Raw genomic sequence first — 22,741 nt, 5'->3', positions numbered from 1 at the left:
ACTGCAACTCAGTGTGGAGAGTAACACTCTAGAATAACTCACCAAACCATCACAGATGTCCCAGAATTTATTCACAGTTTGTTCTTCATTAAAAAAAAGACAGGGATTCACTAAAAAGGTAACAGCAGGGGTTAACATCAACTGCAGAGGTCCCTGTTCCTAAGCCTCATCCTCTCACTTCAGTCTTCCTTGCCTATACAAACGCCTGCAAGACTCCCACAGACCTTAACAGCTTTAAATCCAGGCCTCAAATTTATCAGACTCCCCCCGTTTCTCTCTAGAAAAAACAGAAGTCAGACTGGTTTCAATATTCAAACTGGCTGAGCACTGGGGTCACAACCGTTTGAAACATGTTAAAGCATACCAAACCCTGAGGAATTTTTTCCCCTGTGCTACCTGGCACACGTCGTGTCTTCTGCTCCTATAAAACTACGGCCAGTGGCACAAAGCAAACATCTGTTGCGGGCTCTGAAAACAGAACCTGACCCACAAAGCACATCTGAATTTTAAATGCACACAGGAGCCTCCTTCTTGGCTAAATATATTATTCAGGCATTTTACAAGCTAGTTGAGAGGAAAAGGAACATCTTTTTGTTTGTTTGTTTCATGACAGGCGTGGGATTTTTCAGAAGCTCTCCCCGCTGGCCTAGCTCTGTTCCCAGCTAAGCACGCAGAGTTTTACACTGCACTTTCATGGTCAACAGAGAGTTAGAGGCCAGTTTCAAAAGCTTCTAACGGCTCCCGCCCCAAGGCCAACATCTCTGGAGGGACCCTTTTAATGTGGATCCAGGAAACAAATTTACAGCACGCTTTTTGTGAGCTACCTTATAACATCAATAGTGTTTCAGGTGGTAGAAAGTCACTGTGAATAATTCATCAGATATATTCTGGCACATCTCCTGTGCAAAACAGAATTACTCACAAACATTTGTGTTTTTTAAGTAGATCTATAGATGGTAAACATATGGTAAGCAGCAACAAGAGGCTCATTTCTTTTTTTATCTCCCAATAGAGAGAGGTATTTATGCCCACTTTTCCTCATTACTAACAACAGAAACACAGTACCAGTATTCAAAGCCCGTCTGCCGTGGCGTAGGCAGACAGACAGACACGTTAAGGAGGATGCACGCTCCCTACTGTATCGCTGGAGTCCACAACTCACCTTCAAATCCCTGTGGATTATTGGCGTTTTACACTGATGCAACCTGGCTACGGCTTCGCAGGTGTCACAGAAGATCTGCAGGACCTCATTCTCCGTGAACCCCGTCTGCAGGCGCTGGTTCATGAGGTTCACCACCTGACCTCCTGAGGAGGAACACACACCAAGAATCAGAGCAGGTGCACAAAATGAGGCCTGGCCTAAGCCCCAGTCCTACCAGACACACCTTGTCTCAGTCAGCTCCCCATCAAACTGTGGCTGTACCATCAGCGCACAACAAGTTCAGGAGTTCAGATTCAAAATTCGCACCAAGCCTTCCCCAGAGGCATTTCTGCAATCTGCTTACTCATCTTGTTTCCGTTCTGATTTCCTCACCTAAATCCCAGGGGGGTTTGTGTATCTGGTGGCAGGCGTTACATCTGATCTTGTCTTTGAACAGTGCTTCAAGAGCAGCAAGTCAGCTTCTAAGGCCCACGTTCACCTGGCTGTGTTAACACTCAAACATAGTTCTAAGCCACATCTTTTTCTTTCTTCTTCAAAATAAGACTTTTTTTGTCAGACTAGAGGAATCAAGGGCTGAATCCGGGGCACCCACAGCCCACAAAATAGGATGCCACACGTAAGCAAGAGGAGGGAGAAAGGGAGACACTCACAAAACCCACACGCTACTAAGTGGCTTGGCTGAAGTCACAGACTGACAAAAAAATTAAAACTCCCTCTGTAACAAGGGAAACTCTAGACAGACAAAAGCAAGTTTTCATGAACGAGTTCTGAATTAGCCTCAGTTTTGAGGTTTTGTTGCTGTCAAGGCCTTTCCAAAACAATTCATACAGAGGTTCTTCCCCCCCTCAAAACACCCTGTACACACAAAGCAAAATCTCCTTGCTGAACCTTTGGGCAAAGCAAAACTATCACTTCACCCACCACAAGTGTCAGAAAACTTTATTTTCATGGTACAAAAGAAAAGCTCAGCTTAATAAATAGAGCAGCTGCAAACGTTTCGCACTCAAAGTGAGTGCAGTTCTGCACACAAAGACGCACTGATTTGGTCTGGAAGCTGTCTGACACAAAAGGAGAGTAACAAGGGAAAGTCCAACGTGTAACAGCAATTCCTGTGCTTCAGTCCGAATGTCGGAGACAGAGGCAGGCGTGTGCCGCGCCGACCATCTGGCAGAAGCAAGCCACATGAGAAATCCCCACCCTGCAGCTCTCCTCCTTTCAGATGGAAGGAAACACCTTAAAGATGGATTTTTCTTCACCAGCCCAAAATTTGGCACAGAGGGGAGGCCAGTGCAGCTGGAGCGAGCACATCCTGAATTGCTATGGTTTGCACTGCCCTCCACAGTGGGGTCTGCAACGCGGAGCTGAGTATGGATTTACAAACACTGCCAGGCCTATTTCTCACAACACTCCTTGTGATGTTTAGGTTTAAGCTTACAAAGAAATTACATAATGATTCCTTCAGCAAAACTACACGTAAGGTTCTTCCTTATAGCAGCAAACCAACCCAGTGCAGGTTAGTCAAGACTCCCGCACCAAAACTAAGCGGCAAAGGGGGCACGGCAGAACAGAAAGCTGTATCAAACATGTTTACAGGCATTTTAGCATCCAGTTGTCCTTGCTACAACGCACTTGGCTTCAGTTAAAAGCTGAACAGTCCCCAGAATACCTATTTCAGTCAGCTGCCACCATCCAAACCAGCCACAGACTTCTGAAGTTACCTGGCCAAAACATTGGTTTTGCTCTGACACTATTCCTGCGAGAGGCAATTGAGCACAGCACATGAGTCATTTTCCAAACACCACATCCTAGCCACAGAGATCAAAGCTTTGGGACAGCTGGAAAAGACTGGAAAAGCCTGTCTGACTAGAGACAGCCAAGCAAAAAAGGTCAGAGGTACAAGGAATACTTTTTGGCTTCGCATTATCCATTTCAGGCTTCATCCAGAACACTCCTAAGTCAGGCTGAAGTGGAAGAAGCTTGCAATATGACAGTGAAGAAGAAATTCATTCCACAGCCTGGCAGCTTTAGAAGAGCCACTTCTTTGCACAGACCAGCCTACAGAAAACAGCAATATATATTTGAGGGCTTCCCTGACCACACTGGACAGAGGCAAAGGTGATACCAGTCCCATTAACAGGGTCAACAATAGTCTCACAAATCATCCACTTCTCCACACTTAGTTTTGGCTTTGCTTTGTTCAGAACAATTCCTTGGTCACCAAGGCAGGGCCAGGCCTAGCAACAAGTTTGGTTTTTTTAGAGGAAGGTGTTGTGCACGTTTCCTGGAAGTGCCAAAAACAGACAAATCTACCAATGTTGAGCCCACACTCACCTCGACAGAAGTCCATTAGTATCAGCACTTCCCACACGTCGCCGCTGCTTACTGAGTTGATGCTGGAATCAATGTACCCGACAATGTTCTTGTGGCCAGATAGGTCCCGCTGTAAGACAAATACACGCAAAGCATAAACCAGCCATATAGAGCAAGCAACATTTTAATTTGATTCCTCTACACTGAACAGCTTTCCTAGCTCTCCTCCTGTACAGGTGCAAGCTTCTGTCACTTTGGATTCATCATCACGCAGAGCTTGAAAAAACCTGAGGTCTGTCTCTACCGGTTTTCCTTCCAGCAGGATTTGACACAAACAGCAGAGCAACAGCCAACCTGACGAACTAACTTGTCCAGAGATCATTCCAGATTTCTGCACGTTCCCTTAGATGGCCCAGGCCAAGCTACTGGGAGCTGCTCCTCCTTTACGTGGAGGGGAGAACAAGGCAGGTGTTTTGTGGCGGCTATGCACGGTACACGTTGTGCTTACTTTTCTCTTCTTCCACTCTTCTACTGGCAAACAGTATTTTGAATCTTTGCATACTCAAAAAAAACCACTAAGGTAATAAAATAAATTTTAACCTTGCTTGTAGAAGCACCTTGTTTTAAGGCACTCAATGGATTAAAGCACAAATTCTCATATCAATGACTTAACCATGACCCATACTAAACCTGCAGAGAGAAGTCTTTTCTTTGGGACCGCCAGCTTCACACACTCCCCCAGGTGTGACAGCCAGTCCAGTTCGATGTTCAGCTTCACCAGTAAAAGAAATTAAGATGCTGCTGGTCACATTCTGCTGTAATGCTCTATGGTTGCAAAAACTGCGGTTAAGTTTAAAATACCTCTTTATTAGACAAAAGCTAGGAAAGAAGAAAGTATTTCCTTTCAGCGACATATTGGTTCTATGATATTCAGTGCAGGAGCAAGTGCACCTGGCAAGTAAGACGGACACTTCTCGCCCTCGCTTTCCAGGTTAGCCACACATTTCAAAAGAGGCACCAAAGACACAGGGACAATGGAAAACACCTGAAAGTAAAATTCAAGTAAACAAGCTTTGTGAGCACCGCTAAAACCTTCGCTGTAAGATCTAATCTCAGCTTTTCCCATGCAGCATTAGCTACAGTGACGACAAAGCATGCCCAAGAGCTTCACTGCACTATCGCACAAACCCCAGCAGTTAACTTTAAAGGTATTAACCTCATTAAAAGCTACTTCAAAAAACATACCCAGAATTGCTACAGGTAAGAGCTTCTGATATGAAGCTCATCTACCCAAATGAATGAGGATTTTGTATTTCCTTCCCCACCTCGCAGCTGCTATAAATGTTCATCAATATCTTTGAAAACAACTTCAAAAGCGGCACTTTCCACGTTTTCCAGGCTCCAAACAAGACTAAGCAAATCTGCTTGGATCATCTCAGTACTTTATTTGTTTGGAGATGCTAAGTTTAAAGTGGCTATTAAAAATACCTATCCTATCATAAAACCCCTTATACCCAATAATTTAATGAAATATCCCAGTGCTTATTATAAATAAACTCACAAAAGCCCAGGCAGTAATTACCCCACAAACACTGTTTTTAATCTATGACCTCACCAATACAGAGCAAGCCTTCATCCCAACCCAAAAGATTAGAAGCTGTTGTGACACAAATTCATCTCGGGATAGAGATCTTCAATTCATGCACTGATTTGAGTTCAGAGACGGAGAGATCAGAATCCTCAGCCTTTTCTGATGAAGTCTAAAAGGCTCAAGAGTTCAGACCCGAACCAAAGATTGTTAGACTTTGAAGTCTAACACCCCAAACCACGCTCAATGGGAAAGAGCTGAAGAGTTAAGTCGTAGGGTTGACATAGGAGGTTTTTTGCTCCCTTCATTTTCCTGAGATTGCCTCTGCTTCTTCAGCTCCCATATTTTTCTTGTCTACTGAAACTATTTAAATTTAAAATAATTCAGTACAAGATTTTTACACAGTCGCTAACTCCAGGAGTTAGGTCTTCCCAAAAGAAACACGGTTTTGCTAAGAAAGCCCACAGTTCGCAGCATGGTGCTGCGCAGATCACAGGCAGGAGGTGGCCAGGCTCTCACACCACGCCACCCCCAGTCTGGCGTCCCAGTACAAAGCAGTGACTTACCATGATTTGGATTTCTCTTTTGCAGACTTGCAAGTCGTACTCGTTATTGACGTACATCCGCTTCAGGGCGCATTTCATCCCATTGTTAGTCCTCACAAGAAACACTATCGCAAATCCACCTGCAGAAGACAAAATCATCCTATTCATTAACAAAGAAACCTCTTGGTCCTTGCTTCTGACCCTGTCCCTGCCTCCATCTGCCTTCAGAGCACAGTCAGAGGAGGGAGGGCACTCAGCAGATAACAGCAGAGCCACAGTGGTAGCACGCCTCACACGTGCCTAGCTCCAGAGCTTCCAACTCTGCCTAGACAGTTATTTCTGGGAAATAAAAGGAATCCAAGGGGGCAAATCTTCAATTCATGGAAGGAAAGTTAACATTTCACTTCTCCGTAAAAACAAGCAATTACGCCGGTTACTTGTCCTGCCAGACAGTCCTTCATTGCTCCATGAATTTCCATTATGAAGAAAGCTGAAGTATAAACAGCAGCGTTGTCCTGGACAGAAGTCTGAGCTACAGATCATCTGCTGAATTACTAAAGCCCTAAGCTTAAAAGGCCTCCCGACTTTTGAAGCGTCCAAGTTACATTACAAAGTTGATTTGTGTGAGAAGCAGAAGAAACCCATCTCCCACGCATAGTTTGATGTTAGTGCTTTTAAAAAAGGACAGCAGAACAAGGGAAAAGAGAAACGAAATCACAATTCATTTTGTGGTCGTTGCTATTAGTAATGTCACGACTCCCATGACATACTTGTCTTTCATCTCTGTCAGCAATGCATCAAAATATACGGGTTTTACATTTGTGGTCCTGGACAGAAATAGGGAACTGATTGAGGACGGAGGTACACAGGCATCAAAGTTTCACACCTGGCTCCTAGAGATCAGAATGGATCAGCACAAAGAGTTGGACGGATCCAAGTCGCCAAGAAGCACTGCACAATGGTAAAAAGGGAAGCACGACAACACTGTCGACACCACAGCCTAACAGCATTTCATTCGCTCTCTGTCACCTCACATTACAGCACATGTTTATTTTACGTTTAAGGATTTCTAAAGAGTCAGCTCAATAGTAAGTTATGATTTGGTGCTGCCACAGCTTTCAGCAGTCCCAGGAAGCCAAGGGCTGGAGTTATACACCGTAAAGAGCTAGCGATATCCCAAAGAATTCTCATTTTAAAAGTTTGAGCCCTTTGAGAGTCCTGTTCTTTACGTGGCCCTGGCATACAGCAAGTCATACAGATGCTGCTCACTCCTGCCAAAGAGGGTTTCAAAACCCTGGTAGTTCTGGAGGGCCTGATTTCTTCATAGTGCTTAAATGCAGACACAGAAATAACCCCGACTCCCTCTCTTAACCTGCTCCAAGTTGAGGATCTCAAATTACAAGCCATTTTTGAGAACTCCTAAACCCGCAGCAATAGCCTTATTGTTCTACCCTAGCCACATCTGTCTCCTTTCTGGAGACCAAATCCACACATCCCGCTGTGCTATCTTTAGCCCAAAGGATGTCTATCTTGAAAAAAGCAAGACAGCACTCTTCTGATTCCCCCCCTCCCTCTTGTAACCCACAACAGAGCCAGCAAGAAATAAGGGACCCACAACAACCACAGCTTCCCCCAGTCCATACTTTCTTACCACATTATGCTTTTTAAAATCACTGGAGAGATCAGGTTTGAACTTCTTTTTTAAATTTCTGTATAATATTTGCATGAACCACAGGTAAAATCTAGAGAAAACATTAAACAAAAAAAACCCACCACTTTTTTTTTTTTAATTACCATCTCAGACATCATCAAAACTTTTTGGAAATCACATGACTTTTTTTTTTTTCTCTCCCCCAAATGAGAAAGTCAGAAGTTGTCCATCCCAAGCTTGCCCTCTCTCCAGGGGCTCAGTTCCCTTCTCACTGCTATTCCCGCCAGGCCTGGAGGCCAGAGGGGTACTGTGTCTCTGCGTACAGCGCAGCGCTCAGCAGACAGAAACAAGAGCTGAGCAGACAAAACAGGTCAATTAAACTTTTTTTTTTTAAAAAAGCAGATCCACTAAATTCAAGGACCACCTTCTTCTAACTCTGCGTTTCAGCTGAAGAGGGACTGGTACCCCCTCAGACCAACTGCCAGTGTCTCAGGAGCAAAGTTTTAGGACAAGGTACCTTTCCTCCAGCCTGGATCCTGTGCTAATTAACAAAGTCACTCCCAAAGCACCCTTGCTAGAGCGTGTACATCACACTATTTTGCTTACAAGCAACCAGGGCCAACTGGCAAAGAAAACTACAGTCTATGAAATGGAGAACGTAGCTAAACCACCCTGAGAGCTCAAAGGAAAGAGAAAGTTAGAAACTAACAAAAAAAAAAATTAAGCTACTGCCTTCTGTTACAGGACTGCAACATCAACACATAGGGACCTGACAGAAACACGGCCCGGAGCATCTTCCAAACGGAGCAGCGAGAGACATATACGTCAGGTGGAGCCACAACCGAGGAAGAGGGAGCCTGCAATATTGGCAGAGTTGTCACAGTACTTCTACAAGTCATAGGAAAATTACATCCTCATGTCCTTCTCTCCCCTACCTTTAACTCCTGCAAACTTCAGCTGACAACGCCACACATGGAAGCCATGCAAAATAATTTAACTTCTTTTGTCTGCAAATACACCTACCAATTTGGTTACTTTATTATTAAACTCCCACTGACTGCAGATTAAAGCATGACAATTTTGCTACTAGCAAAAGCAGCATGCTTCTCTCCAGAGAAAACAAGTATTGATTTAATCAGGGTACACACAGCAATTTTTACACGGCAATCTAGAGTAAGCGACTGTGCCATCAGAGAAGCAAGATTTGACAATCCACATCCACGCAAGAGAGAGCGCAAAGCTTTACTTTCTAAACAACTAATACATCACCTGGTCCGATTCCCTCAGTTACAAGAGAACACAATATTCCTTCCAAACTACAGTTTACTGAGCTGAGGTTTTGACTGTACCCAGGATTTAGTCCACAAAGGCACAACACGTTCAAGAATGTCTAACTTCCTTCAGGTAGTCACTCCACACTACGATCAGAAAAGGTGTGAAAAATGCCACCCTAATTTGAATGTCTCTGCATTTATTACACCTTCCGCTGCTAATTGGCTTCAGCGCTCCCCGTTTTGCATGCAGAGAACAGGACTGCGAAACACTCAGTAAAACAGCACGAGGATGAGGGAATCAGGAAGGGACAGAGAAAAAGCACAGAGAACAGCAGCTTCTTGCCACGCTCCTCATACACAAATGGCTCGAAATACAAGATCCAGGTCCGTTAGCAGGGCATACAGGCCAATTTTAAGAATACCAAGAACGTACACCCGCAAACTGGCTTCCAAAGGAAGCAGCAGGTGCACAGATAGGGCAGAGAAATCTGGCCGCTGGCTTTCATGCATCTCACACTCATTCAGAGAAACAGCGCTTGGTCACAACCACGTGCCAGAGCAAATCAGAGCTCCAGCTGGAATCCTGCTCCTTCCAGGGCTGCAGGTCTTTCCAGGCCAAGGTCAGAGCTGTAGGTGTATCGCCTCACAGGTTTCTCATGCAACAACCGCTGCCTATCTGAATGTGTGGAAGTGGCACGGATGTCTTTAGTGGTCTGTACCTAGACCTAGAGAGATTTCCCTTTACATTTCTTGTGAGCAAGAGATGATTTTGGACCTTTGGTCTAGCCTTCACCTCCCAAGTCCCTTGTGCATTTGTGACTGACTGCTCATGAACTGCACCTCCCGCTAAAGAAAACAGCACTCACCCCAAACTGTTGCATTGCAAAAAAGGTTAACAGTAATACCACATCGTCATTTTAAGGCTAGGGGTTAAGGTGTGTGAGTAGGTTACTAGCTAAATACACTCTGAACATTTTGAAGCACTCAAAACCTTTTTATTAGCAACTGTGGCCAATACTTCAGATTTGTGCTAAAAGAGCTGTTCAGAAGGACCTGTGCTCCCACAGCTACCTCAGAAGCAGTAAACTTCATTGGTAAGCAGCGGGCAGAAAATCCAGTTCACATTTTTCAGCAAGGTATGACCGAGAAGAGGGGAAGGAGGAGCCAATAGATGGCTGAGATTTTCACTTGGCAGCATCAGACAGCCCAGAACAGCGATGCTGCTCAGCACAGCCCAGGAAGGGACCAAGCTATCAAGCTCCTGGACTGCAGCCAGCACTGCCTAATGAAGACTATCTAATGGATTTGAGAGTTTGCTTTCACCTTCCCATGCAGCATTATGCAGTAGAAGAGGGACCTGTTTGCCAAAGCTGATGGGTGTCTTCTGCCCCGGGCTGCAGGGGTAAGGACGGGCACTGCCCAGCTCTCGCCGTCTGCCTGGTCACCGCTGCACTGCACAAGCAGGTTTTGCTTAGACAAGTCATCCAGCACTCATCTCAACTCTGACGGTTTCTCGCAGCATCATGCAGGAATTAATACACTTACTTTCACTTTTAACTACCTTGCTAACAGCTGCTCCCTGCTGGTTAACCCTTCCTCCTTGCACACTACCTGTCTACAACATTACCACCTCCTCAGCCTCAAGGACTACTTTCAGCTTCCAGAGCCTCGGACCACAACCAATTTCTCCCTCCTTATTCCACTAATTCTTTGCTAAATCTGGGCAAAGTTGAAAGGAAATAGATCAAAGACAAATTGACAAGCAATTATTATGAAGCGCTGCCAGATGCACATTACAGGACCATTTACTTCTATTTTCAGCGAACGGCAAGCAAGACAACCCTTCCAACGGCCAGAAACTGCCAGCTCTAATGCACTATGCCAGCCCAATACAACAGATAGGCATGCCAGGATTTGTGTAACCCCAAGCCAGCCAAGGTCAGCTCAAGAGCCCGCGCTGCCTGAAGTGAAGTTAGACAGCCGTGCCACACAGAAGGGTCGGTCGCACACACAGCAGAGCAGAGCTTAGACACAGAGAAATCCAGGCACCAGGAGCATCTTCATGTCTTTGCTGGTAAAGACTTTTTTTCCAGCACACATACGGAAAGCAAAAGGCAAGAGAGCAGTCCAAGCTTTGGATGCAATAGAGCAAATACATCCAGAGACTTTGCAAGCACCAGAAGGGAGAGAAGCAAGGATTAAACCTAAGAGTCAGCTCAGAGGACAGTTCTCCCTCACACTCATAAACAAGAGCCTGTGGTTTAAAGTTCTGAAGGAAATTCAACTCTTCCCATATAAGCCAGCAGAAGCTAAAGGAACACACTCTAAGACATAAAAAGTTACTTATACGCTCCTCCTTAACACATAGTAACATTGTTGAACTGATATTGCGCAGTCAGTATTGAGATCGCCATCAGCCTAGAGCCAGCAACAGCCATAGGTCTCTGGGGATACATCACTGTCTTCTGCACTTCGGCCTGCATCTACCTCTACAACAGCATGGGAACGTGGTTATCTTGCTACACGCTTCTGGCCTGACTGTTGCTCTTGTTAACTGGTTTTAGGATAAGCTGGGGAACAAAAAAAAAAAAAAAAAAAAAAAGGGAAGTTCCAATTATCTCCAGTCAATACAGATGCCAGAGCAATTTTCCATGCAGGTTTGTGTTAGCATACTGGCTGGTTTCCAGCGCTGGTAGTTGTATTTGCAGCCCTTCTGTAATTTCAGCAGGATGCAGAACTCTTCACAGCCAGGCAAGCACTTCTAAACTAGGTAAAACCAGCCGCACAAAGCTGACGTGATCCACTCTCAGCTCCTCGCAAGGTAAGAAGATCGCACTCTGCTGCATTTCAGCGCTTCACGTGTATTGCAAGCCTGGAATCCTCTTGCAACCAGATCGTCACAGGCAGCCAGCAATGCCCACCCGCAAACAAGCACAAAATGCTGCTTCCAAGCAAGCTGCCCTGACTAATGCTATGGTGAGAAGTTCAGAGAAATGGGTTGCTGTTTCTATCACCGTTTTGTGACAAAATTCCAGAGCTGCCTTTCACTGGTGAACATACGAGCTAGTCAAGCTCTGCATGCGCTGCTGCAGCAGACGAACCGTACGCTGAACGCTTCACACCTTGCCCTCGACGGACACAACCGCCCTTCAGCACAGCCTAGAACCACCTTGTCCTTCTGGGACGGCACCGGTGGTGGCGGTGGTAGGGAAACCATCAGAAATAGCTTGTCCCGAGAACCCCCCTCCTACCAACACGATTACTGTATCTTCACACACAATCACTTACTCAGCTGTCTGAGCTGCATTTAAGTTCTGCTCCAGATCTTCAAACACACCCCATCAAATAACTATTTAAACGGCAGAGAAGAAAACAAGGTATTACTGCAAGCAGGTTTTGTGCCTGCCAGACAACAGGTCCCCACAACAAGCCTGTTTTGTTCATGCTGAGCCAAAACAGAACAAGTTCAACTGCAGCCAGAGAGTACTTGAAGCACCAACTCAACAGACCACTTCACCCAAGTTAAACATAGTCCAGAAGAGGACCAGCTGGACTCTGCCCTGCAGACACAAATTCAAGCAGGTCAGATTTCACACGATCTGCAGGACCAAAGGCCTTGTCACAAGCCACTAGCATTCCTAAAACACACTGCATTTTCTGTGTTACCTTGCTCTGCTGACCCACCACCCTCTGCAAGAGGCAGCAGGTACGCTAAGAAAACAGAAACAGCTTCATCCAAACACAATTAGGCCGAACGCCACCTTTTTAAATCCATATTGAAAACACCTCCCAGAGACGTTAACTGCTGCTTGCACAGGAGCAAACAAGACACGCAGCACGATGATATCCCAGCTGCGTGTCTGAGCTCTGCAATAACAGCCACAAATAACATCTCCACTGCGTGGACGGGTCCTCCCTCTGCAAACATCTTCAAGTTTTGTCTTGGATCACATGCCTCTTTTTTCCATGGCTATGTTCGATAACTCAAAAGCACCTAGGCTTGAGGAGGAGGAATCGCTCCTCTTTTCATTGTAGACAACTCACTGGGCTTGAAAGAGCCAATTATCAAACCATCAATTCTCACTTTAAAAAAAAAAAAAATAACAATAATTGCTTCATTTTGGATTTTCTCCACCACCCTTCTACAAACAAATTAACAATATCTGGAATTACCGCAGTTCCCGATAAACGCTCTGGATGCCACTAAAAACTTTATTCTTCAGGGGTGAAATTATTTTCAGAGCTAGACAAACAATGCATGTGGATTTCCACTGAACTGTTCCAGCTTGCTTTGTTTTAGCTCCATCTCATCCACCTCAAAGCTCTGCACGCCAGACAGCCCACTGTGCTTTAGTACTGAAGCTGAGAGGACAGCCAAGCACTTTTCAGATGTCCCCAACAACTGCCCTAGGAATATTTAGCCTCCAGGAACAGCCAGCAAGGCATTTTAAACTCCAGTTGTGCTAGCAGGCACTTAATTTTAAGTGCTTTGCTGTACCAGGCACAAAGCCACCACTCATTTGCACAATCCAAATACTTACTGATTCTTATCCATCAAGAATTATGTCATATTTTGCCTTATCTCACAAGCCAGAAGAACCTCCTTAGCATTTACTTTCCTAAGTACAAGGGGCAGGCTCACTCAATTTTTTCATTCTTTCTCCCCTCTAACTCAGGATGCTGTGATCCAGTTACAGGAAAACCCTATCGACTCCCTTGCACAGAGTGCTTGCAGCTCACCATTCCCGAAGCTTTACTAAAACTGAGTTCCCGGCACTTATTTTACCCATGGTTGTAGCCACAGCCAGCTGACACACAGACACGGCACAGTGCCCATCACTGGACATCATCACTTGGCAACACCAGAACCCTTTTCTCTCTGCTGCTGTACTGAGAAAGCCATCCTGCACCTCTGACACCTCTCTCTAGCTGGCATAACGTGCAGCCATTTAATAATAAAAAAAAAAAAAAAAAAAGTTTTTCCCTAGTTTTTCCCTAGTTGTGTATACATAACAGTCATTCAGTCATTCTTGATCATAAAGCACCAAAATATTGGGCCACTTTCTCCAGGGACAGAGATGGCTTCAGCAAACCTCAACTTTGGAATCACTTACCCTTCACCACAAAGAACAAAGGCCAAGGAAAACACTCTGGGCAAAGTTAAGCAATACGATCATCTGTAATTATTTTAGACAATGTCCAAGTTCAGCTAATGTTAGCATCAAGCTCTGCAAGCACATCAGGGAAAAGCACTCAGATGTGCCAGTGCTTCTCTCCTACAGCTCTTCATGCCAGCTTCCAGCAAAGGTGAAAGAATAACCCAGGCCTGCTTCTCCCCAACTATGAATCGAGGATGAAAATGGACAAGTGACTCATCTGTAGGACAGGGAAAACACACCAGCGTGCCCTGGGATTCTCTCCTCAGACCACGCTGGGGCTACTGAGCTGCAGAGACCTCCAGAAAAACTTCCCCTTCCTGCTAGAAAGCATTACCGTGCACCACAACACGAGTCTCGCTGCCACGAGGCAGCTCCCACAAAAAGCCTGGCAGCTCCCACAAAAAGCACCACACTCGGTCCCAAGAACACAGCAATAACGGGAAGGAAAGCAAAGGGCAACGGTCCTTTACTGATCGTGTCTCACGTGTGAGGATGTTGTGTTACCCTCCACACAGACAACTATTTGCTGGTTGATTGTTATATGGGCTTCTTATTTTAATTGTAGCTCCACTAATCAACTATGATGGGCATCAGGATTACAGTGCTATTTTTGTTGGTATTAATCTGCACTAACATACTCTTTCTGCTATCTTTCACTTCACTCTTCCATTGCCCAGCAGGAAGGTATTACTCCAGCATACCTGCTAAACAATGTACAATTTCAAATCCCATTTTTCCCCTTTTGATGCAATTTCTCCATCACTTCTGAGCTCTTTGTTTCCACGGCATGGTATTTCACCCCAAAACAAGTTTTCTGTTCCAGTGTTACCCCTTTTTATTACCAAATGCACTCACAAACTGGGATCAGTGGGGGGAAGTTTCTGCTTTGATCCTTAACAAGGAATTGGAATGGTCAGGATCACGGCATGTTGCTTTTTCTGCCTTGTGAAGCACCGACACCACCTTTAGACAGAGATGTCAGCATTAACACCTTTAAAGAAAAATACAACAAATCCCCCAAGATTTGCTTTTAAAGTGGTTCGAGGTTTAATTAAGAAGCCACAGTAATGAGGCAGACTTTGCGTTAGGGCTGTAACATCCAAGATCACACCTACACCAAAGAAAGTCAAGACAACACTGGTATAATCTACAATTTACAGAGTTCAACCTGGAACATTCTCTCTGCTCCCCCTTCCTTGAGATGGAGATTGTCAGAAACACAAGCAATTTGCAAACAAATTGCCTGCTCTTGAAGTCATGGTCTTAAAAAGGATGCTGCTAGGGTAGGAAAACCTGTGATTAACAGAAAAGGCAAAAAAGTAAGAACCTGACCAAAGAAAGCATGGGTCAGCGTGGCAACATACTACTCACAGGAGCAGGATGAAGCAAAGGTCCCTCAGCTCTGCTATGCAGACATGAGCTCTGCAGGCTGTCTCCAGAAAGCCAATTTATGCTGGAAGGGCACCTTCAGGCATCCAAGCACGGGAAGTCCAGAAAAGACCCCTCAAACCGCCGCATCTCATAGTAAGGAATAGTAGCAAGTCATCCTAACCAGGATGGGCCTGAAGGTTGTCCTAGAAATCCCTCTCATTACATTTTGGGTACAGCACAATGCATCACCAACAGGAAGAAACATTTTTAGAGGTTTCCCAGTACTGCCCGGTATCACAAAGGGCCCTGACTGTTGCCAAGAATCCAGTCTTAAAAGGGAACACTAGATCTGTTACTCACAAGCTTGCTTTGGTCTGGTGAAAGATTAATCACCGATACAGTCAAGCAGCATTTCCTACACCCTCTGTTTTTTTAGCAGGCAGTAGGAGGTAGTCTGCTACTACAAAGCCTGCAGGCAAAGGGGCACTTCAGTTTTCCTCAAGCAAAGACAACAGACTCACTGCAGTTAAACAGGCAACTGCTGGATCTGTTTGAGCGCAGAATCACTAGCACGGCCTCCAGTATTCTCCTCCTTTTTCATGGTCGTCATCACCTAAGCAGCATCCAAAAAGGTGAGCACTTCGGGCCTTCAAACTTCTCTCTCTCTCCAGCAGTTTTATAGCTTTACGACTAACATACAAAATCTGCATTAAAAAACCCCAATTCCATTCTTGTCCCAGTGGAGTCAAACGCAGGTAGGTCGAGGATGACAACGGACAGAAGGAGACTTTCTCCAGCCTCATTCCACCCTCTCCAAATCGCAGCAGGATGCTGGTACATAGCACAGGACTGTCTGACTGACAAAGCGTGGCCCTGCGTCACCACCTCACTGTCCCGCATGGGATTTCACCTGACTCAGCCTCTCGCTTACAGGCAGGACTGACGATGCCCATAGTCACTCCCGACACGTCTGTCTAACCTGTTCTTTAACTACTCTACTTACACATTCTCCACATGCTCAGGTAGTTTATTCTGGGGGTGTTGTTACCCCTACTGCCCGGAAGTCTCACCAAACTCTCCACTGACTTGATTTCAACCCCAGATTCCTACCCGTCATGCCAGAGGCATCAACAAGCGACTGCCAGTCCTTTCTCCACAACCTCCCACACAGTCGGAGGTACGCTATCCCCAGTGTCTTCTCCAGATTACCTGGCACCAAAAGACTGAAATGACTTGAAGCAGTGGTGGCTGTATTACTGTTCTCCTTTGTGTTTGTATTCTGCTGTTCTATTACCGCATGCTGGAGTGTCGTTTGTCATGACACTCTGGGTTTGGAATTTAATTAATGCCTATGACTCACTCTCCCACCCAATTCCACAGTCCCCTGGTTACCCCTGGTGAGGGTATTTACACATTATTTTGCATCAATGAAGATTATTCACCCTCGAGTTGCATGCACAGAAAATACATAACCCATCCTATAGGCACAGGTTTGCACCTCAGAAGTACATGGACATCATTGGTGTTTGTTTCCCACGATCCAGGCTACAAAAATAGGATTTTCTTTACCTACGCTAAGCTGTGTCAACAGCTTGCAAGCTCAAGCACAAAGTAGTGACAGGGTGTGCTCAGCCACCAGCTAAAACAGCACAGGCTCACGCACAGAAACCCACAGCTACAACTGCGACTTGAACGACTTCCTGAAGGCGGCAACGAGGAGAGAGGTGAAACACAGGACACGCTGCACAGACAGCGGAACACGCAGTAGTCTCTGCGGAACCAGCAAGGCCTGAACATGGATCTCCTGGCCTTACTACACCCAAGTCCTCTAACTCCAAGCGGTGTGCGTGTTTGTGTATCTGCACATGTGTGCTATAAACCAAAGAGTCCAGTTCTGAACAAGAACAAAACAAAAACCCTTATCCCCTGCCAACAGACTCCCCAGCTGACAAAAGCAGATAATAATGCTAAACTAAACAGGTCTACTCTCAGTCGAAATTTTCTACCTCAAAGGAAATAACAAGCTTTACTTAGTTGTTTTTTGGGGTTTTTTTTTTAAGTCACTCGACTTATGATAAAGCATAACAGTGCCAAGTTTAAGCGACTACTTCAGTCTAAAAGGCCTGCCCCAACATCTCCTAGGGTAGTATTTGGAGCAAGCTACAAAGATGAACTCTACAGATCAGCAATACAAACCACTGGTCTCTGCAGGCTAGAAAGCAGGGTCTCTGCACAGTACTGCAGGGGTTCTCCCTTCAGCTCAAGGGCTCTAAAGATCCAAGCCCCTACAGTCTGCGCAGGCCTAAGAGCTATGAAGCACGTGGGACAGCAGAAACCAAAGTACCACGCTTCCTGCCACAGGAGCAGTCCCCGAGAAGCTCCCCATGCTCATTTCCAAGAGGCAAGAGACAGCTCTCAGTGTCTTACCTCACCGTATTCACCTGTACAGGGAGTTAAACATTAAAACAAAAATCAGTGTAGATTCCAAGTGGTTTACTCAGCTTTCAGTTGTGGGTTAGTCTGTCCCTTTGAGCTCCTTCCATTGCCCCTAAACAGCACTTTAAAAGGCTTCATACCGGAGTGGAGACAGAACTGCTCTGGGAAGCTTATCAGATCTGATCTTCAAACATCAACCGCCAATGAAATAGTCTGAACATTTAAGAGTTATCTTGAGAGCACAGGAAGAAAAAAAAGCAAACCACTAACTCCAGATTAAAGACCATCATCTGTCTAAGTAGCAACGGTCACAATCACTCAAATTTCATCTTTGGTCTGACCATTTTAAGCAGCTGTTGGACCAAACCAGAACTTCAGAACTGCAGGAAAAGTAGATAACACCTAGATAAAGCATAAAGGACACCTAGTATTTCAAGACATGAAACCTGAAACAGGCACAAATATCAGGAGAATCAGCTGCGTCTCCCCAGATGACATACTAAGTAGATGGAAAATTAACTAAGCAGGTATGTTTGCAACAAGGTCCAGAATTTAGTAGTGACCATAACCATAACTGTAACAGTGACACAACTGTAAAAAGTCAAGAGAGCTCCAAGTTAAACCGAACTTATAGGAAAAGCAGCTTCTCCTTTTGTAAATATTTCTAATGTTAATTTAAATAAAGAAACTACATGAGGAACATGGAATCACACAGAATCACAGAATGGTCGGGGTTGACAGGGCCCTCTGTGGGTCACCCAGCCCAACCCCCTGCCCAAGCAGGGTCACCCAGAGCAGGCTGCACAGCACCGCGGCCAGGCGGGGCTGGAATATCTCCAGAGAAGGAGACTCCACAGCCTCCCTGGGCAGCCTGGGCCAGGGCTCCGGCACCCTCAGAGGGAAGAAGTTCTTCCTCGGGTTCAGACAGAACTTCCTGTGCTTCAGTTTGTGCCCATTGCCCCTTGTCCTGTCGCTGGGCACCACTGAAAAGAGCTTGGCCCCATCCTCCTGACACCCACCCTGCAGATATTTGTAAGTATATATTAGGTCCCCTCGCAGCCTTCTCTTCTCCAGGCTGAACAAGCCCAGCTCCCTCAGCCTCTCCTCGTAGCAGAGATGCTCCAGTCCCCTCACCATCCTTGTAGCCCTCCGCTGGACTCTCTCCAGTAGCTCTTCATCTTTCTTGAACTGGGGAGCCCAGAACTGGACAGAGTGCTCCAGATGAGGCCTCCCCAGGGCAGAGCAGAGGGGAAGGAGACCCTCCCTCGCCCTGCTGCCCACACTCTTCTTGATGCACCCCAGGATCCCATTGGCCTTCTTGGCACCCAGGGCACGCTGCTGGCTCATGGTCACCCTGTCGTCCCCCAGCACTCCCAGTCCCTCTCCACAGAGCTGCTCTCCAGCAGGTCCACCACAAGCCTGTACTGGTGCCTGGGGTTGTTCCTCCCCAGGTGCAGGACCCTGCATTTGCCTTTGTTGAACCCCATCAGGTTCCTCTCTGCCCAACTTTCCAGCCTGTCCAGGTCACGCTGAATGGCAGCACAGCCTTCCGGTGTGTCTACCACACCTCCCAGTTTGGTGCCATCAGCAAACTTGCTGAGGGTACGCTCTAACTCTTCATCCAGGTCGTTGATGAAGAAGTTAAACAAGGCTGGGCCCAGTACTGACCCCTGAGGGACACCACTAGTTACCGGCCTCCAACCGGACTCAGCGCCGCTGATGACAACCCTCTGAGCTCGGCCATTCAGCCAGTTCTCACTGCACCTCACCAACCACTCATCCAGCCCACACTTCCTGAGCTTGCCTAGGAGGATGTGATGGGAGACTGTGTCGAAAGCCTTGCTGAAGTCGAGGTAGACAACATCCACGGCTCTCCCTTCGTCTAATCAGCCAGTCATGTCATCGTAGAAAGCCATTAGATTTGTCAGGCATGATTTCCCCTTGGTGAATCCATGCTGACTACTCCTGATAACCTTCTTTTCCTCCACTTGCTTGATGATGGCCTCCAGGATAAGCTGCTCCATCACCTTTCCCGGGATGGAGGTGAGGCTGACCGGCCTGTAGTTCCCTGGGTCCTCCTTCTTGCCCTTTTTGAAGATTGGCGTGACGTTCGCCTTTCTCCAGTCCTCGGGCACCTCTCCTGTCCTCCAGGACCTCTCAAAGATGATGGAGAGTGGCTCAGCAATGACATCCGCCAGCTCCCTCAGCACTCGTGGGTGCATTCCATTGGGGCCCATGGATTTGTGGACGTCCAGATCGCTTAAGCGATCCCTCACACAGTCCTCCTCGACCAAGGGAAAGTCGTCCTCTCTGTAGGCTTCTTCTCTTACCTCCGGGGCCTGGGATTCCTGAGGGCCAGTCTTGGCACTGAAAACTGAAGCAAAGAAGGCATTCAGTAGCTCTGCCTTCTCCGCATCCTCCGTCACCAGGACACCCACCTCATTCAGCAGCGGCCCCACGTTGTCCCTAGCCTTCCTTTTGCTGCTGATGTAGTTGAAGAAGCCCTTCTTGTTATGGACACAGGTTGTGTGTCAAGCTAGCCAAGGACAGCATCCTGCTGGCACAGGACAAACTCTTGAATAACATTCAAACCTTGCTGGGCAGCAGCCCCATAAAATCACCAACTCACCTCCCCTTCTTGCAGAGCATGCAAGGACTGAACTTCCTCCTAGCAAAGGCCCAGGCTTCACAGGTTTGGTCCTGCTGCCAGAGGCAAGCGGTGCTGGGAAATCAAGGTAGATTCTGAGTTCACCTGGTGCGTAGTCATATCAACATCAGTTCTGAGCATAGTAGGTCATAAACTCACATTCAGTCCTCCATTTCACACAGACAGCCTGGGGCAGACAGAATTACACATGCAGCCCTATAGCTCCGAGGTCTCAAGGTTTAGGCATGAGGCTCTGTACTCTTCCACCCATGATTACCATTTTAAGCAGCAAGAAATTCTCCACGTAGCTCACATTCGAGCTGGAAAGAATCTGGTCTCCACAAAGGAAATTTGCACATATGAGCAATACAGTTTGCATGTTCTGTTGGCTTAAAATAAGAGGAGGCTCCAGTGCCGGCCAGCAACAATCTGTCAGGCAGCTTCATGCTGAGCAAGTTCGCTGGGCATGGAAAGCCCAGCACCTGCGTCAGCTTTGTGCCGGGTACAAAATGCAACTCCTGCACAACTGATTGAGTGGGAGGGGGAAAGAAAAAAAGGGGAAGAAAACCCAGAAACAGCTAAAAAGATATCTCCAGAGTCATGCATATCAATTAGACAACACACACCATCAAGGCAAAGATCTGCATCCGATACCGCAAAAAAGCCCAAGGTGTGCTGGTCAAGCTCTGCTTTTTAGAAACTCCTCTCACTACCAACTGAAGAAAGCCATAGCTCTCTCAGCCCCAGCTGCAGCACTGCCTAATCTCTAGTTTTTAAATCCCACCAGACAAACCTTAATAGAGCATCTAGCACGTCTAACAGAGCAAAGGACTTCTCCCAGGTAAAACAAAGACTCCAGCTCATGGGTCAGATTTTCAGCAAGAGTAAAGCAGGGACATAGTTAGCCCTGCACAGATTTACCATAGCTGAGAATCCTAATGTGATTATCCAATATTACCAACATAATTACAGGGCTCTTGCTTAGTGTCACTGCTGCAATATCTAGGCCATGACAAGACAGATTTAGATTTACAGGCTCCACCCTCTTCTCGGTGCTTTTTAAACAGGCAGGATGTCATACTTCATGTTAGTGTGGCAGTCACGGCCACGAGTGCCTAAATTGTGCAAAATAATACAACCAGAAACGTCACTCAACACAGAACACAAGAACAGTCTTTACCCCTCCTAATTTTAGGAGAGCAAGACTGGTTGGCTAGGGATTGTTGCAGGCTGGGGCGGGGGGGGATGTTTAGTTTGTTAGCTATGATGCTCACAGCTGCAAACAGCCACAAAATATTTATCTAGCCACAGGCATTTTCACTGTATTGATGACAGAAAAACCTTAACTGCTTCTTCCTCACTTCTCTGGGTTTTATTTTGACAGGTCTGGTTTAAAGCTGTTTAGCTTCATTTCTTTGCATTTTTCAGGACCCTGTCTCATCACAGATCTTTAAGAGCCACTCCTCTCCCCTAGACGATACCCCTTCAATGTCCAGCTAGTTCCACAAAGAAAGTCCAAAAAGGAAACTGTACATCATCATATCAAAGAGAAAGGCAGGGAGAAAAAAGGGGGCAGTGGGGAGAGGAAAGGAAATTAATCTCTGCCATACAACAACATATTATAAGCCTAAAATAATCAGTGGGCAAGATTCATCCTGTGCATTAACTCTGCAGTCCCTTTTCAAAAGCTCTAGTCCAAGGGCAGCAATAGCTTGTCACACTACCCATCCTTCAAGAACACAGTCAGAACACAGCCTGGACGCCTTAATTTTGGGGTATTAAAGTCTCACAGCATTCGTGACAGCAATTTCGTAATAAATAGCAACTCTCTGAAGGCTACGGAACTGTACTGGCGCAGGAAGCATGCTTACATGTTCACGTGGGTAGATTTGCTAGGCATGTGCTCCGCTTTACAGACTTGTGCATCCACTCGATTCCTCCCTGACAAGCAGACTTGGAAACCCAGAGCTGATGGAGCAGTGTTTTATTACTGTGCAGCAAGACACTGCCACCAAGTAGATTACTCGGCAAAGCAGACTCAGTCCCTTTCTATTCTGGCGGGGCTCATTGAGAGGGCTTTAAACTAGGTTTGAAGGGGGAAGGGGATATTGCCCAGCTCACTAGGGATGAGCCTAGGCTTAGAGTGCCAAGGCCAGGGGTGAGATTGACAGCCCAGCTCAAGTGTGTTTACACCAATGCACGTAGTATGGCCAATAAACAGGAGGAGCTGGAAGCCATTATACAGCAGGACGGCTACGACTTGGTCGCCATCACAGAAACGTGGTGGGACAACTCGCATGACTGGCATGCTGTCATAGATGGCTACAGACTCTTTAGGAAAGACAGACCAACAAGGAGAGGTGGGGGAGTTGCTCTATATGTGAGGCAGCAACTGGAATGCATTGAGCTTGGCCTGGGGGCAAGTGAAGAAGGAGTTGAAAGCTTGTGGGTTAGAATTAAGGGACAGGCTCACACGGGTGACATTACGGTGGGTGTATACTACAGGCCACCCGACCAGGAGGAGGAGGTTGATGAAGCCTTCTACAGGCAGCTGCAAGCAGCCTCACAGTCACAGGCTCTGGTTCTCATGGGGGACTT

At 46.4% G+C, this 22,741-nt stretch overlaps 1 protein-coding gene across 4 annotated transcripts in view; it reads right to left on the bottom strand.

The window, feature by feature from the left end:
- Positions 1 to 22,741, bottom strand: part of AAK1 (AP2 associated kinase 1) — an 89,084-nt gene that overhangs the window by 52,653 nt on the left and 13,690 nt on the right. For all 4 annotated transcript variants that reach the window (XM_075444866.1, XM_075444863.1, XM_075444864.1 and 1 more), the window contains exons 3-5: positions 5,627 to 5,745; positions 3,494 to 3,602; positions 1,163 to 1,305 (exon numbers count right to left, since the gene is read on the bottom strand). In XM_075444866.1, coding sequence (XP_075300981.1) covers positions 1,163 to 1,305; positions 3,494 to 3,602; positions 5,627 to 5,745 — 371 coding nt within the window. The remainder of the gene's footprint in view (positions 1 to 1,162; positions 1,306 to 3,493; positions 3,603 to 5,626; positions 5,746 to 22,741) is intronic.

The sequence above is a fragment of the Opisthocomus hoazin genome, chromosome 28, assembly GCF_030867145.1.
Source record: "Opisthocomus hoazin isolate bOpiHoa1 chromosome 28, bOpiHoa1.hap1, whole genome shotgun sequence".
NCBI classification, from domain to species: domain Eukaryota; kingdom Metazoa; phylum Chordata; class Aves; order Opisthocomiformes; family Opisthocomidae; genus Opisthocomus; species Opisthocomus hoazin.
The sequence above is the reverse complement of the archived record's forward strand: the minus strand, read 5'-3'. Positions and strand labels throughout refer to the sequence as shown.